At 47.5% G+C, this 12,097-nt stretch overlaps 2 protein-coding genes across 11 annotated transcripts in view; one reads left to right on the top strand and one right to left on the bottom strand.

Moving 5' to 3' along the window:
- Positions 1-7,968, top strand: part of SH2B3 (SH2B adaptor protein 3) — a 123,469-nt gene extending 115,501 nt beyond the window's left edge. For 6 of the 7 annotated variants that reach the window (XM_069081483.1, XM_069081476.1, XM_069081479.1 and 3 more), the window contains exons 3-8: positions 2,254-2,355; positions 2,474-2,565; positions 3,081-3,178; positions 3,392-3,606; positions 3,711-3,882; positions 3,992-7,968. In XM_069081483.1, coding sequence (XP_068937584.1) covers positions 2,254-2,355; positions 2,474-2,565; positions 3,081-3,178; positions 3,392-3,606; positions 3,711-3,882; positions 3,992-4,296 — 984 coding nt within the window. In that variant the 3' untranslated portion in view covers positions 4,297-7,968. The remainder of the gene's footprint in view (positions 1-2,253; positions 2,356-2,473; positions 2,566-3,080; positions 3,179-3,391; positions 3,607-3,710; positions 3,883-3,991) is intronic. The other variant, XM_069081477.1, reaches the window with a different exon arrangement.
- Positions 7,969-8,511: 543 nt separating this feature from the next.
- Positions 8,512-12,097, bottom strand: part of ATXN2 (ataxin 2) — a 123,645-nt gene continuing 120,059 nt past the window's right edge. For all 4 annotated transcript variants that reach the window (XM_069081474.1, XM_069081475.1, XM_069081472.1 and 1 more), the window contains 2 exons: positions 9,938-10,106; positions 8,512-9,106 (listed from right to left, as the gene is read on the bottom strand). In XM_069081474.1, coding sequence (XP_068937575.1) covers positions 9,078-9,106; positions 9,938-10,106 — 198 coding nt within the window. In that variant the 3' untranslated portion in view covers positions 8,512-9,077. The remainder of the gene's footprint in view (positions 9,107-9,937; positions 10,107-12,097) is intronic.

Raw genomic sequence — 12,097 nt, 5'->3', positions numbered from 1 at the left:
GAGGGAGGGAGGAAGAGGGAGGGAGGGAGAGAGGGGGAGAGAGAGAGGGAGAGAGAGAGGGAGAGACAGAGAGAGACAGAGAGAGAGACAGAGAGAGAGAAGACAGAGAGAGAGACAGAGAGAGCAGCCATTCCCTTTCAGGTATAGGCTGGGCTGGACGAGGATTCTGCAGCATCCTTCAGGCAGCTGCCCAGACAGGAGCACAGTGGCTCAAGGACAGGTCAGCTCAGGCAGTAAAGGTCCAGTGGAATACACACAGCCACACACCAAATTCTGTACCCCCAAACACACCAAAACCAAACACTCTACCCAGCTTCCTGCCCTTCCCCACCCCCTTCTTCCAAATCTGCTTATGTTTCTGCAGGGGGTCAGCAAACCGCTTACAGAAATTTAGCAACCAGAACTCCAGGTCCCTTTGTCCCCCACCTGGAGATTTTTAATCCCATTCTCTCTAATCCTTCCAAGCTCTCAGCCCCTTTGATCAAAAGATGAGTCTCACCCCTGGTGGGAAAAGCGGTGGCTGTAGTTGGGATATCCTAGCAAAAGTCATCTCGGATTGGTCAGACTCCTCAAATGCTAAGGAGTTCCAAAGAACGCGGGTTTGAATATTTAGTTCTGCCTCTCACCATTGTGGGACCTTGCTGTGGCCTCACTGAGCCTCTCCTCTGCAACATGAGGCCCACGGGTAAAATGGAGGGCTGGAAAGGACCTTGTTTTCCATCTGCCCCAACCCTTCATTTCATAGGAATAAACGGCAGAGCTACCCCGCGTCCATCAGTTTTCTGACTTAAGGCAATGTTCTTTCAATTAACCTGGAGCAGAAGTAAGCCAGGCTAATTCATGGGACCACTCCTTAGGGGGAGGCAGACAACTGTCTTGGGAGAGGAAAGAGAAGAGCTGCACCGTGAGAAAGAACTGGGAGGCAGCACTGAGACCTGAGAAGGCAGCAGGAGGGGGCCAGAAAGGCCCGAGACATTCGTGGAGCCCTCAAATTCTTCCCTAACCCCGAGGCTGGTCACTTCCTCCCCACTGGTCTCCAGTCCTGGGCTCCCATGAGGACCATGTAACCTCCACAGGAGGGAAATCTGCTTTCATTCTGACTGGCTCACATCCCCTTTTTTAGTTCAGGGATGAGTCACCAGCTTCAACTCAGGAAGGAGCTGCTTCTCTTCAGTGGGGACAACACTCTAGTGCCTGGCTGGAGCACAGGGGTACAAGGCAGGGCTGGTGGCTGGGATCACATTGTGGGGGTGTGGATGAAGAGAGAAGGCACATGCACGGAAAAGTCCTCAAGTAACTCAGGGTCCTTTCATGAAGATCTGGAGGGGCTAGGGAGAGGCAGAAAGGAGACTGGAGTTTTATGTAAGGACTAGGAATTACTGAAGAAGCAGACATCCCAAAACCCATTTGGTAGATGGACTGCCAGACCAGGGGTGCTCCTCTACCCCAGTGGGTGTGAGAGTAGAGCTAATGTAGGAAAACAATCGGCCAGTGAGAAGTTCGAGAAGACCCGGAGTCCCTGGAAGAACTGCCCTTTCTTTCGCTCAGAGAATATTGTTAGCTTTACCTTCTAAGACAGGCCTTGAACCCCAGGAGGGCTGCTTCAGCCAGGCCTCCAGAAAACGCCACACTGGCAATCCTACCAAGGTCAAAATGTTAATGTACAGACCCCAGGCTAAGGCAACTGTTCTTTCCTTGGTCTGCAAGTATTAAACATACACCCAACTGGACATAAGAGAAGCTGTTTCCAACTTGGGCTGTACAAAAAGACTTTTGGAGAGGCAGAGAGGGTTATTTGGGAACAGGCGTTCTGACTGCCAGGCTGGCTAGCTCCTTACCTCTTCTGGTAGGCCTGAGCCTAGCACCTAAATAGCCCCCTTAACTCCAGCTAGGCTGGACATGTCATGGAGGTTAGCTAAAGTGCTCCATGCATCCAGGAGCTGCCCCCAGGGTGAAGGGGGGGGTGGGGAAGAGAAGGCAGCAACTGGGCTAGTCCCTCTGGCCAGCAGGCCCCATGCCCAGCCTGACTGAACCCTTCCTGCTGACTAAGAAGCAATTGCTTGCACATGTTGGGTCTGGGATGTCATTCCAGGGCTGTCTAGAAAGAAGAAATTCAAGGAGGGAGAGAGGGCAGAGCCCGGAAGCCAGCTCATGGGTTTGTGGAACAAGGAACTGCTCATTTTAGGGATACCTGGCCTTGAGGAAGTGGTTATCTGCCTGGTACCCAGAGGGCAACCTGTCTTTGTTCCACAGGGTTCGAAGCCCAAGCTCCAGGCTGCTTGTTCTTCCATTCATGACATTCGGAGATGCACCCGACTAGAAATGCCTGACAACCTCAACACCTTCGTCCTTAAGGTAGATGGGTCTTCTAGCAGCCTCCTCTTCCCCGCTTTCTCCTCCCATTGGCCATCCCACCCCCGTCCTACAGCTGCTGCCCAAGAGGTGACAGTACTCTCTGTTCCTCTGCATCCAGGTGAATAATTTAACCGACATCATCTTTGAGACAGGAGATGAGCAGCAGCTGAATTCCTGGACGACAGAGATCAGAGAATGCATGAACCAAGGGTAAGGCTTTGTGGGAGTGAGTCTTAAAAGCCTCCTTTCCCCAGTTCAAAAGCAGTGACCAACACCCTTCTCCTCCTGTGGGCCCAAACCACGTGGGACACCAGGTCATCCCGAGGGCCTCCAACTCCACTCAGTTCTTTCCTGGCTGATGAGACATCTCATGTCTTTTCCATCATTCTCTCCTTTAATCCAGGCCGGCAACCCTCACATCTCCATGATTATTTCCAAGAAGCTAGACTTGTAAGGGGGGGAAGAAGTGTTGGATAGCCTTTGTTCTCACCCCTAGCTGTTCCTTCTGAAATGGGGCTAAAGGCAGCAGGCTTCTGGGGGCAATAGCACCCATCACTGTCAGGCAGATCTGAGATACATGGAGGACCAAAGAACAGAGGAGGGTGTGGGGGATTGCAGACCCCTAGGAAAGTCACGCCAGAGCTGGTACCTTCAGGAATGTCCCAGTCCTTCCAGTGAAAGGTGACAGCTGGCACAGGAATTAACCCTTCTATCCTTCTTCCCAGCAGGTCAGAAGGAGCTGACCTAGAATCACACGCCCCCTCACTTCCAGACCCTGGTATATCCAACTCCCCCAGTGGGAGCACCGACTCCCTTAACCAAGGTAAAGGTCCCAGACAGATGGCCTGCCCCCACTCCTCTCCACCTCATCCTTGAGGAAAGTCTGCCCTGGTTCCCTGCCCCACTGAGGCCTCTTTCTAGGACACAGAGGAGCCAAGTCAGTCGGGTCAGCTTTGGCCTCAGGCCCTGCTGGGTGTTTATGTGAGTACACAGGGTGGGCTTCAAGACCTCAGTGTCACATTCTCTGCTCCACTAGGTGCCTCGCCTGGTGGACTACCTGACCAGGCCTGTCAGAAAACCGACCACTTCCTCTCCTGTTATCCCTGGTTTCACGGCCCCATCTCCCGAGTGAAGGCAGCTCAGCTAGTGCAGTTACAGGGCCCTGCAGGTCACGGAGTGTTCCTGGTTCGGCAGAGTGAGACACGACGGGGAGAATACGTCCTCACGTTCAACTTCCAGGGCAGAGCCAAGGTATGGGGCAGGAGAGCTCTAGGCCGAGGTGGGAGGAGGCGCAGGGGGACCCCTCCCCTGGACCAGTGCCTTCCTGTGCTCAGCCCTTCATCCTCCCCTGGCAGCATCTGCGCCTGTCACTGACTGAACGAGGACACTGCCGGGTACAGCACCTACACTTCCCCTCCATCGTGGACATGCTGCATCACTTCCAGCGCTCCCCCATCCCCCTCGAGTGCGGGGCTGCCTGTGACGTCAAGCTCTCCAGTTACGTGGTGGTCGTCTCCCACACACCAGGTGAGGCTGCAGAAGGAGGACAGCCCTTATTGATCCCTTGCATAAATCCTGTGGATTAAATATTTTTACAGCTCCTTTCCCACTCTTGTCTCTCCTCCTTGTCTCCCAGGTTCAAGCAGCACAGTTCTGTTCCCTTTCTCTGTCCACCGCTGGAGTTCCGAATTGGGCCTTCCTCACCTCAGTCCCTCTGGCTGTCCCCATATGCTTATCCCTGAGGACCTCCCGCCATCCAGGTCCTCTCCCTCTGAGCAGATCTTCCACCTGCTGCCTCCACCTGAGGAACTGGCCAACAGCCTACGGCATATGGAACAGTCAGCAGAGCCTACCAGCCAATCCCGGGACTCAGATTATGAGATAGATTCCCCTAACAGGGGTCACATTCGGGCCATAGACAATCAGTACACGCCTCTCTGAAGAATGGCTGGTGGCGGCCTCCTCCTCCTCTTCCTCTGCTTGGCAGTGCCACCCCTGCCCCACCCCCACCTCACAGAAGCATCATGCACTTTGACCTGTAGAGCTGGGGACTTCTGAATGTACCTCTTTACCTTTCTTCTTGCTAGAGAGATTGTACAAGGGATGTTGTTGACTGTTCATTCCAGTTTGGATGCCACCCTTTTAGGCCTGTTAAAGGGCCTGTTGTTTAATCCTTTTACTCTTGTTTTTACTCTACAACTTTCTAATCACTGTTTACAGAAGTAGTTACTGTTGAGTTGCCCATATCCACATTGCTTTCCAGTGCTGTTGTTGAAGTCTGGAGTCTAGGACGTTCACCCTGCACACTGTGCCAGGCCGCTGGGGCTGCACATTAGTGTATGAGGAGGAATCCAAAGAGCTAAGAGACAGGGGTCCAGAGGCCATGGCAGAAAAACGTACTTTCCCTTTCAAAACAAACGGGCAGAGACAAGTGGACAAATTTCTAATAAGTGGGTCGGGAAACCCTAAACACTAATGCCCCAGAATACAAACTGAGATTTTTTTTTTCTATTCCAATAGAAACCCATGTCACCAGCTAAGGAAGAGGAAAAGGCGGGTCAGCCACGTCTCCTGCCACAGCTCACCATCGCTTTGGCTAACACTGCTTCCACCTGCACTCTCAGAAGGAAGGGCATGAGACTTACACAGAAAGTTAACATGAAAACAAACAAAAAAAACACAAACATTTTTACCTCAGATTAGTTCTTAAAGGTTTCTAACCTAAACGGTTGCTTGCTTTTTTTATTGCACTGTTTAGACTAATAAAAATGCTATTTTTGTAGTTCAAATTTGAGATATGCTAATGTTACTTCACTAGCTCACACCTCTAAGCCCAAATGGGCATGTTTTGGTCCCCTAATGAGTTCTCAAGAAAAACTATTTTTCCATTCTAAAAAATGACAATGGACTGCCATCAGAAACAAACTGCAAAAAGTGAAATGTGTCACATCTTGAGGGAAATGAAAGTCTGATTGCCTTGGGAGGACAGTGATGTAGAGTTCTATCCTGGTGCCTTGTTTGTAAAGAGCTGGGTTCTGGCTTCGGTTAACTTCTTGGTGGGCTCGCAATTCCCAGACCCTTCTGAACGCAATTCCTCACTAAAGATAGGGGGGCACCCACAGCACTTGGAGCTCTGGTAGTTCTTCCAATGATCCCAGGAATGAGTTATTTTTATTATGGGACCTAAAATGGAAGCTAGGATTTCAGGGTCATGGCCAGTACCGACTGTGTAGAGTATTCAGTGCATAATAAACTTTCTGTTCTGTTTGCAAGTCAGCCGTGTTTTTGGTGAAATAGGCATGTGTGTAGACACACATAAAACAAAAACAGATACCCACACACCCCTCCAAATATCAATGAGGTCTTAAAAGTTCCTATTCTCTCTACCTATTCTTTGCTTTGATCTACTAGATAATTCTAAGGGTTAGTGTAGACAGGACATCGAGCTGCTCTCACGCCCGGCTTTTACACGAGCCAGACACTTTCTGATGCTGCTTCTATGACACCCTCCACCCCTCCCTTAGTATTTTCGCCTAGAAGCTAAAATCAAACATCTCAACACACTCAACACCTGCACTTTTGTACATCTGCATGTGCTGGACCTGCTTTTAGAGCAAAGTCCACCTTTTATTTTGTGGAATTCCTAATTGTTCCAGTTTTCCTTTGCCTCCAGCTTGTGGGATAGTTACTTGGTATCATTCAGAGCCTGACTGAAAATTCCTGTGAGGGAAGTGCCACAGAAAGCAAAGTCGTTATTACACTCTCCCTGGAGGGAGGCCTGAAGGGGCACCTGGCTGCCCAACAGCCACAAAGGCTCGCTCTCCTTCTCAGCGACTGTCTGTCAATTTCATATTGTAAGAGACAGATACTTTGGCTTCTGTTCTCAAGCTCTCCTTCCTACCAATAGCTCAGTACTATAAGTATCAATGTGACCAAAAGCGCTAAATAATGTTTGGAATAATTTCTTTTCCAGTTGAAGTCAGGTTCACAAGCTCATGTCCTGCCTCAGACACATCCTGGTTGTGTGACCCTGGACAAGGCACTTCCCTCCTCAGGGCTCAAGATGACTCACTCTAAGAGCCAAGAAGAAGGTGCTGGCTTGTATTGAGCAAGGGTCTAATCAATGAAGTCACAGGTGCAGGTCTTACACCTCCCCCCCCCCTGCCCCGCGTAAAACCCCAAAGATGGAGAGTCTGTGACGACAGCTCACTCCCTGTCTGGGCAGGACTTTGGCAGCTGTGGCCATGTCAGTGCAGCCCTCCTGAAGGAGCGCGCCTTGAGCCAGGCTACCCAGCAGCCAGGTCCTCACCCTTCTCCACAGCTCCTCAGCACATCCACCTCAGAGAGCATAACAAGATATCTGCAGCTAGAGCACAGATACCTTCAAAGAGGGTTAGGCCCTCTCAACCACATGCGCACACTGCTTCAATCCAAGTGTTTAAACTCTTTTTCTGAAGGCTCCCTAATTAAATGGCTCTAATGCCATTTAATCTCACAGAAAGTGAGCTTTGGTGACACTAAACTGCTGCCTTTTCTCTCTTCTACAATGGTCCCAGCTGGAGGAAATGGCTTTCCCAGCAGCCCCCTTTCCTTAGGACAAGCATGACCGCCATACAGAGAAGCTTCTCTGGAGCTCCTACCATGTGTGCCACCACACCAAGTCTCTTTCCTCAACCCACCTTTATTCTGAGCAACATAATTCTAGAGAAAACACAGTCAAACCATCAGTTTTTCTCAAGATCCTTGCTAGGATTGAGGAAGAGTTTCACATTTCTGAGAATAGATTCAGCATCTAAGTTACCATTCTATTCATTTTTTCCTAACTGTAGTGAAGAGAATTATTATATTTTGTCTCCCAACACCATCATTCCCTACCCTAACCTGTCTTTCTGGAACTTTCTGTATCTGATCTAAGACTAGACAAAGAAATTCAGAGGAAAAAAAAATCATCAGCACCAAAGAATTAAGCCCACTAACCTGCCTTGAATTCTAGACCAGCAATCCAAATAGTTTTATCTGGTATAAATCCTCTGCCTCTGTTAATTTCTGGACCCTGTGGTAGAGAGGAATAACAACCATTTTTAATACTGTGGACCAGAGAACACTATTTTTTACAAAACATTATTTAGCTTGCAAAATTATCATGGATGGCTCCACCCTAAGCCATTGCCTCCATGCTTTCTGCCCATGGCTTGTTGCATTCTCTACAGATGTCAGTTGGCTTGCCCTCGCCCTGCACACCCCCACCCCACCCAAGCAACTGTTGTGGGGCTCAACAGTATACTCCATTATCCTTAGTCTTTCAACCAACATGCATTTTCAATCCAGCATTTGTTGGGCTAGAATGAGTAGTGCATTCTTTTAGGTATAAACATGCACTTTACAAAGACACAGAAAGTAGATTCATCTTGTATCTTTAAAGCTTTTGGTCTATTTGCCATGTATTTCACTATTCTTGTGAAAGAGGTTAGCCCATGTGACATCTGTAATGACAGAACAGGCCCCAGGGGAAAGCATGGACAAACTGTAATCAATCAAATAACTTATTCTGGAATGATGCAGATTTTGCTATAATGTACAAACTGCCAAATGAATTAAAAAAGGTTTTCAGAAGCTCTCTGTGTTGTCACTGATTATCCTAAGTGCTTTCATTCTCAATCTTGTGGTTTTCTGTATGAAATCCACACACTGCCAACATACTTGCTTTTTCTTTAGCCTCCCACCATGTGACCTGGCAGAGTCAATTAGAGCTCAACAGACTCCATCATTAAGGCATCATGGGCAGCCTCATGCCCCCCCTACTGGCAGAGCGGCTCTGGACACTACTGAGGGCTACTAGCCTCAGCTCAGGAATCCCTTCCCTCCGCAGGGTATGGGTTGGGTTCCACCTGCGAGGAACAGCCTTCTCCCTTGAAGCAGACACACCACATTCCTCTAAGCCACCAGAAAAACCATCCTGCCTTTGCATTTCTCTCAAACAAGGCTACGTCCTAGGCATGATCAATACTAAAATGGAAGAAAACAGATTTAGCAATTCCTTTCTTAGATATTAAATAAGCAAATTAAAAGTCACCTGCTAATCATCCCTCCTAGTTTATATTAAGCTAAGATGATAATCAACTACAATAAAAGTAGCTTATACAAACACACATTAACTTGTATCAGTTTTTAAAACTTTTTTATTTTTAAATTTTTTTTTTAGTTTTTATTTTATATTATCTACAAAGTAAAAGTGTTTTCCCTTAACTTAAAAGTTGCACCACTGCCTGTTGACAGTGATCACCTCATCAAACTTGATTTATAAATAATAATCCATCAGTTTGACGATAAGAATTTACTGAACCTTTTTCAAGTTTAGTAAAAGGGGCTTTCCAAGTCTTGATTTTTAGCGGTAATAGCAGCAAGAATCACTCGTTACTTCTTTTGCTAGCTGATGAGTTCATGACTTTGAAGGGTCATTAGAAAATAAATAACTTCCAGTTTTCAGCAAGCAGAGTTGGGGCACTTGCATGGAATTACGGGACACCCGCAAGGGCCTACATGCCTCTACTCAGTCCAAATGTCTTCCACTGCAAGGTGAACTGTTAGCATTCCTATTGGATGTTACAAGAAATCAATTAAAAAAAATAAAATAAATGAAATTCTAGTTTTCTGTGCTTCCAGCTGGTAGAAGCAGTAGAAGGGAGGAGGGAATTTGGCCTTTTGCTTCCTCCAGGGCAGCCTTACAACTGCTGTTGGTGGTGGGCTTGTACTGTAAAAAAGAAGAGTGAATATTTAAACACAAAACTGGCAGGACCACACAAATTTCTCTAATGTTTTGGCAACACATACAGCCTCCATGCTATCCTTAGAATATCAGCTTAAACCAAAAAAATCAGGTTGACTTTTCCCCTCCCACCTACACCATGGGGCACACTGGTCAAATTGGCAAATACACCATTTCATATAATGCTCCAAGGACGATTTCATGTTGCTCATGGGAAAAGAGGAGGAAGGGGAAGCCATGTTTATCCCAAATTAGCCAAGCACTAGTATTTGCCTTTGGATTAAAAAGGTTAGACTGTGAAATATTGCCATAGCAGCCATCAAAAAGTAGAGTCCACCCCAAGGGATGGTTCTAATTCCACTCAGGGATATGCTACAGCCGCCCCTGCACTCAGAATCAAAGGACAACACACACACAGCCCTTTCCAAACGTGACTGGATTTCCAGAGTTTGCCTCCATTCAAACAATGCTATAGCAATGCCCCCCCATGCCAAGTTATTGGAATTCAGGAAGAAAACTACTGCTCTGCTCACTGTCATAACTAGGAAGGCGAACACAGTCCAATGCATACGTCAGCTACACAGAATGATGCTGCTTCTAAACAATCCAGACCCTGTATGCCCTCCCTACAGAGAACACACACCTTATCTTCTCCTTGACATCACAGACACCAGTATCCAGGAGTTTCACTATGTCTCAGTTGCACACACTGACCAATCTGGCCTATTCTCAAACAAGATCTGAAGTGTTCACTGTCATTCAACATTTGAGTAAAACGCTTTGCGGTGTACCAGCCCCTACACACACACGCCTCACCTGAAGGGTGCGTCATATAAGGGAAATGCGCTGTTGTCGAGACTGGAATGGGCTGTAGTGCACTTTGAGCGATGGCGGCCTGGGGACCGCCAGGTGGCTGTGTCGTCATTAGCATCATTGGAGCATGAGCAGTTGGATGAGAAGGAACCATTCCTGACTGTACATGAGCCTGAAACAAAGAGCTCATTTACGCAAACAGGCAACATCTTTGGCTTAAACAACATGTCAACTGTGTTCTCATTTTGCTGAAGATTGAAGGAGTGTTATCTCTGACACTGAGGACCTACTTTCTCAGGGTGAACTCCCTATTTTGTTACAATTGACTGAGTAGCAAACATACTCCAACCAGGGATAGAATTCTACCAATGCAGAATAGCACACACCAAACAAATCTGGATGAGAATTGGGACCTAAACACACTGGGCATCTCTTAGCCTAATTCTCCACACATATCTGAATACTAGAGACATGATATTTTCGAAGAGGAAAGCCTTTCACAACAGGCAGCAACTCAAGGGGTGATCTGAGCTTTCAAAGTTTACTATGAGGCAAAGGCATACATTAAACAGTGACAGGTTATGTGATATCTAAGTTACTTTAAAGAAAACATTGTTCTGAAGGAGAACATGCTACAGTGAACTTGACTGTTCAGCTCTCTCCCTCAGTTCATGAATTCTCTGAATACACAGACAATTGATCTCTAAGCCACAGTCCCCACTTATTACTCAAACACCTCCACGAAGGGCAGGCCAGGGGAACGAAGAAGCACTTGGGTTAAGTCTGTTCTCCTGTTGCTAGTAGCTGGCTAGGAGATTTAAGGAGGGGAAGTGAAAGAGATTCTTTGGTCTTACTTGACCATGGAAAACTGAATGATGTGTTCCCATTTTTAAGATGGTAAAGCGGTCAAGCCAAAGGATTTCTCCCCAAGTTGTGTCGTGAGTCAGTGGTGCCAGGGAGAGCACAGCACTCCCTTGTCCTGAGCCCAGATCATGCATGCTATTCTAGATCATGCTAAGACTTGAGTGACAAACCTTTCCTCGCCCATGCTGACATTTCAGAAAGGTCTATCCCCTTGCAGGTTTTGTGCTTTTGCTTTCCCCAGAGCAGAGGTCAGAAATCCCCCCAAGGTGAGGCTTTCTACCCCACCCTGGCTTCCGGTTTATATTCCTAGTCAGCTACCAAACTTGCCAGAGCATCTCAAAGAGCCTAGTCTTTTTCATAAAACATACTTAAAATCGTAATTGTCCAAGCCACGTTCAAAGTTGTCTAAGCATTTCCCCAATCCCATGAGATGCTAATGACACTGTATACTAGGCTAGAAGGTCCAAACTTCCCAAGACATACTAGGCATCATCATAGATCTTTAACCCCTAGGAATTCACTTGGTGACTAAATCAATCCATTCCTCAATTGGAAGGCCACCCTGATACCCCCTCCCCCACCCATGCCATTTTAATGAGAAGACACTAGGCACTTATGACACCATTTGCCCGAAGCTGGCGCTGAGTATAGAGTGGCTGGGACTTGAGGATTCTAATATCCAGAGGGTTTTGTTAATAGAAAACCATGCAGACCAACGTCCTAAACTGACTGCAAGGCAGCTCAGTGCTAACATACCCTCCTTTACTTTCACCTTCAGCACTCAAACCACCTTCCATGGAACTCTTCCCTTTAGTCTCTTAACGCAGATGGCCGTCCCAGAGACCCAGCCATCCCGTGGCACCATGAGAAGCCTAAGGGTGCTGCCGAGCCCCATGTGCTTCCAGAACAGAGACCCTGCTCTCCAGCTCTTAGGATGCTGCACCAACACTGGGGGCCCAGCCTTTTCGTGAAGCATAACACTGAGTCAGGAAGAAACTTGAATCAGACAGGGAGACGGCCTTTGGGGAAAACTCATCTTGAGGACATGCTCAAGTTTTCCAGCCGCTAGACCCAGGGTAAGTCACCTCAAGAGTGCAGAGGATGTGTGATGCCCCCAGACCTTTCATACTCACAGCAAGGAAGCCATGTAAACAAAGCAAAGCAGACACAGAGAGAAGGAAGAAACATGTTGCACTCCAAAGACAGTCTTCAAGTTTCAACTGTGGGACTTAGTGAACTTGCTACTAAACAACTTCTCCCATTATAAAACCACACAAACATTCATTGATGGCTAGATCA

Source organism: Petaurus breviceps, unplaced genomic scaffold, assembly GCF_028583685.1.
Source record: "Petaurus breviceps papuanus isolate PSGF00001 unplaced genomic scaffold, PetGlider_PUasm1.0 99, whole genome shotgun sequence".
Classification (NCBI taxonomy): domain Eukaryota; kingdom Metazoa; phylum Chordata; class Mammalia; order Diprotodontia; family Petauridae; genus Petaurus; species Petaurus breviceps.
Note: the sequence above shows the minus strand (reverse complement) of the source record. Positions and strands in the feature narration are given on the sequence as shown.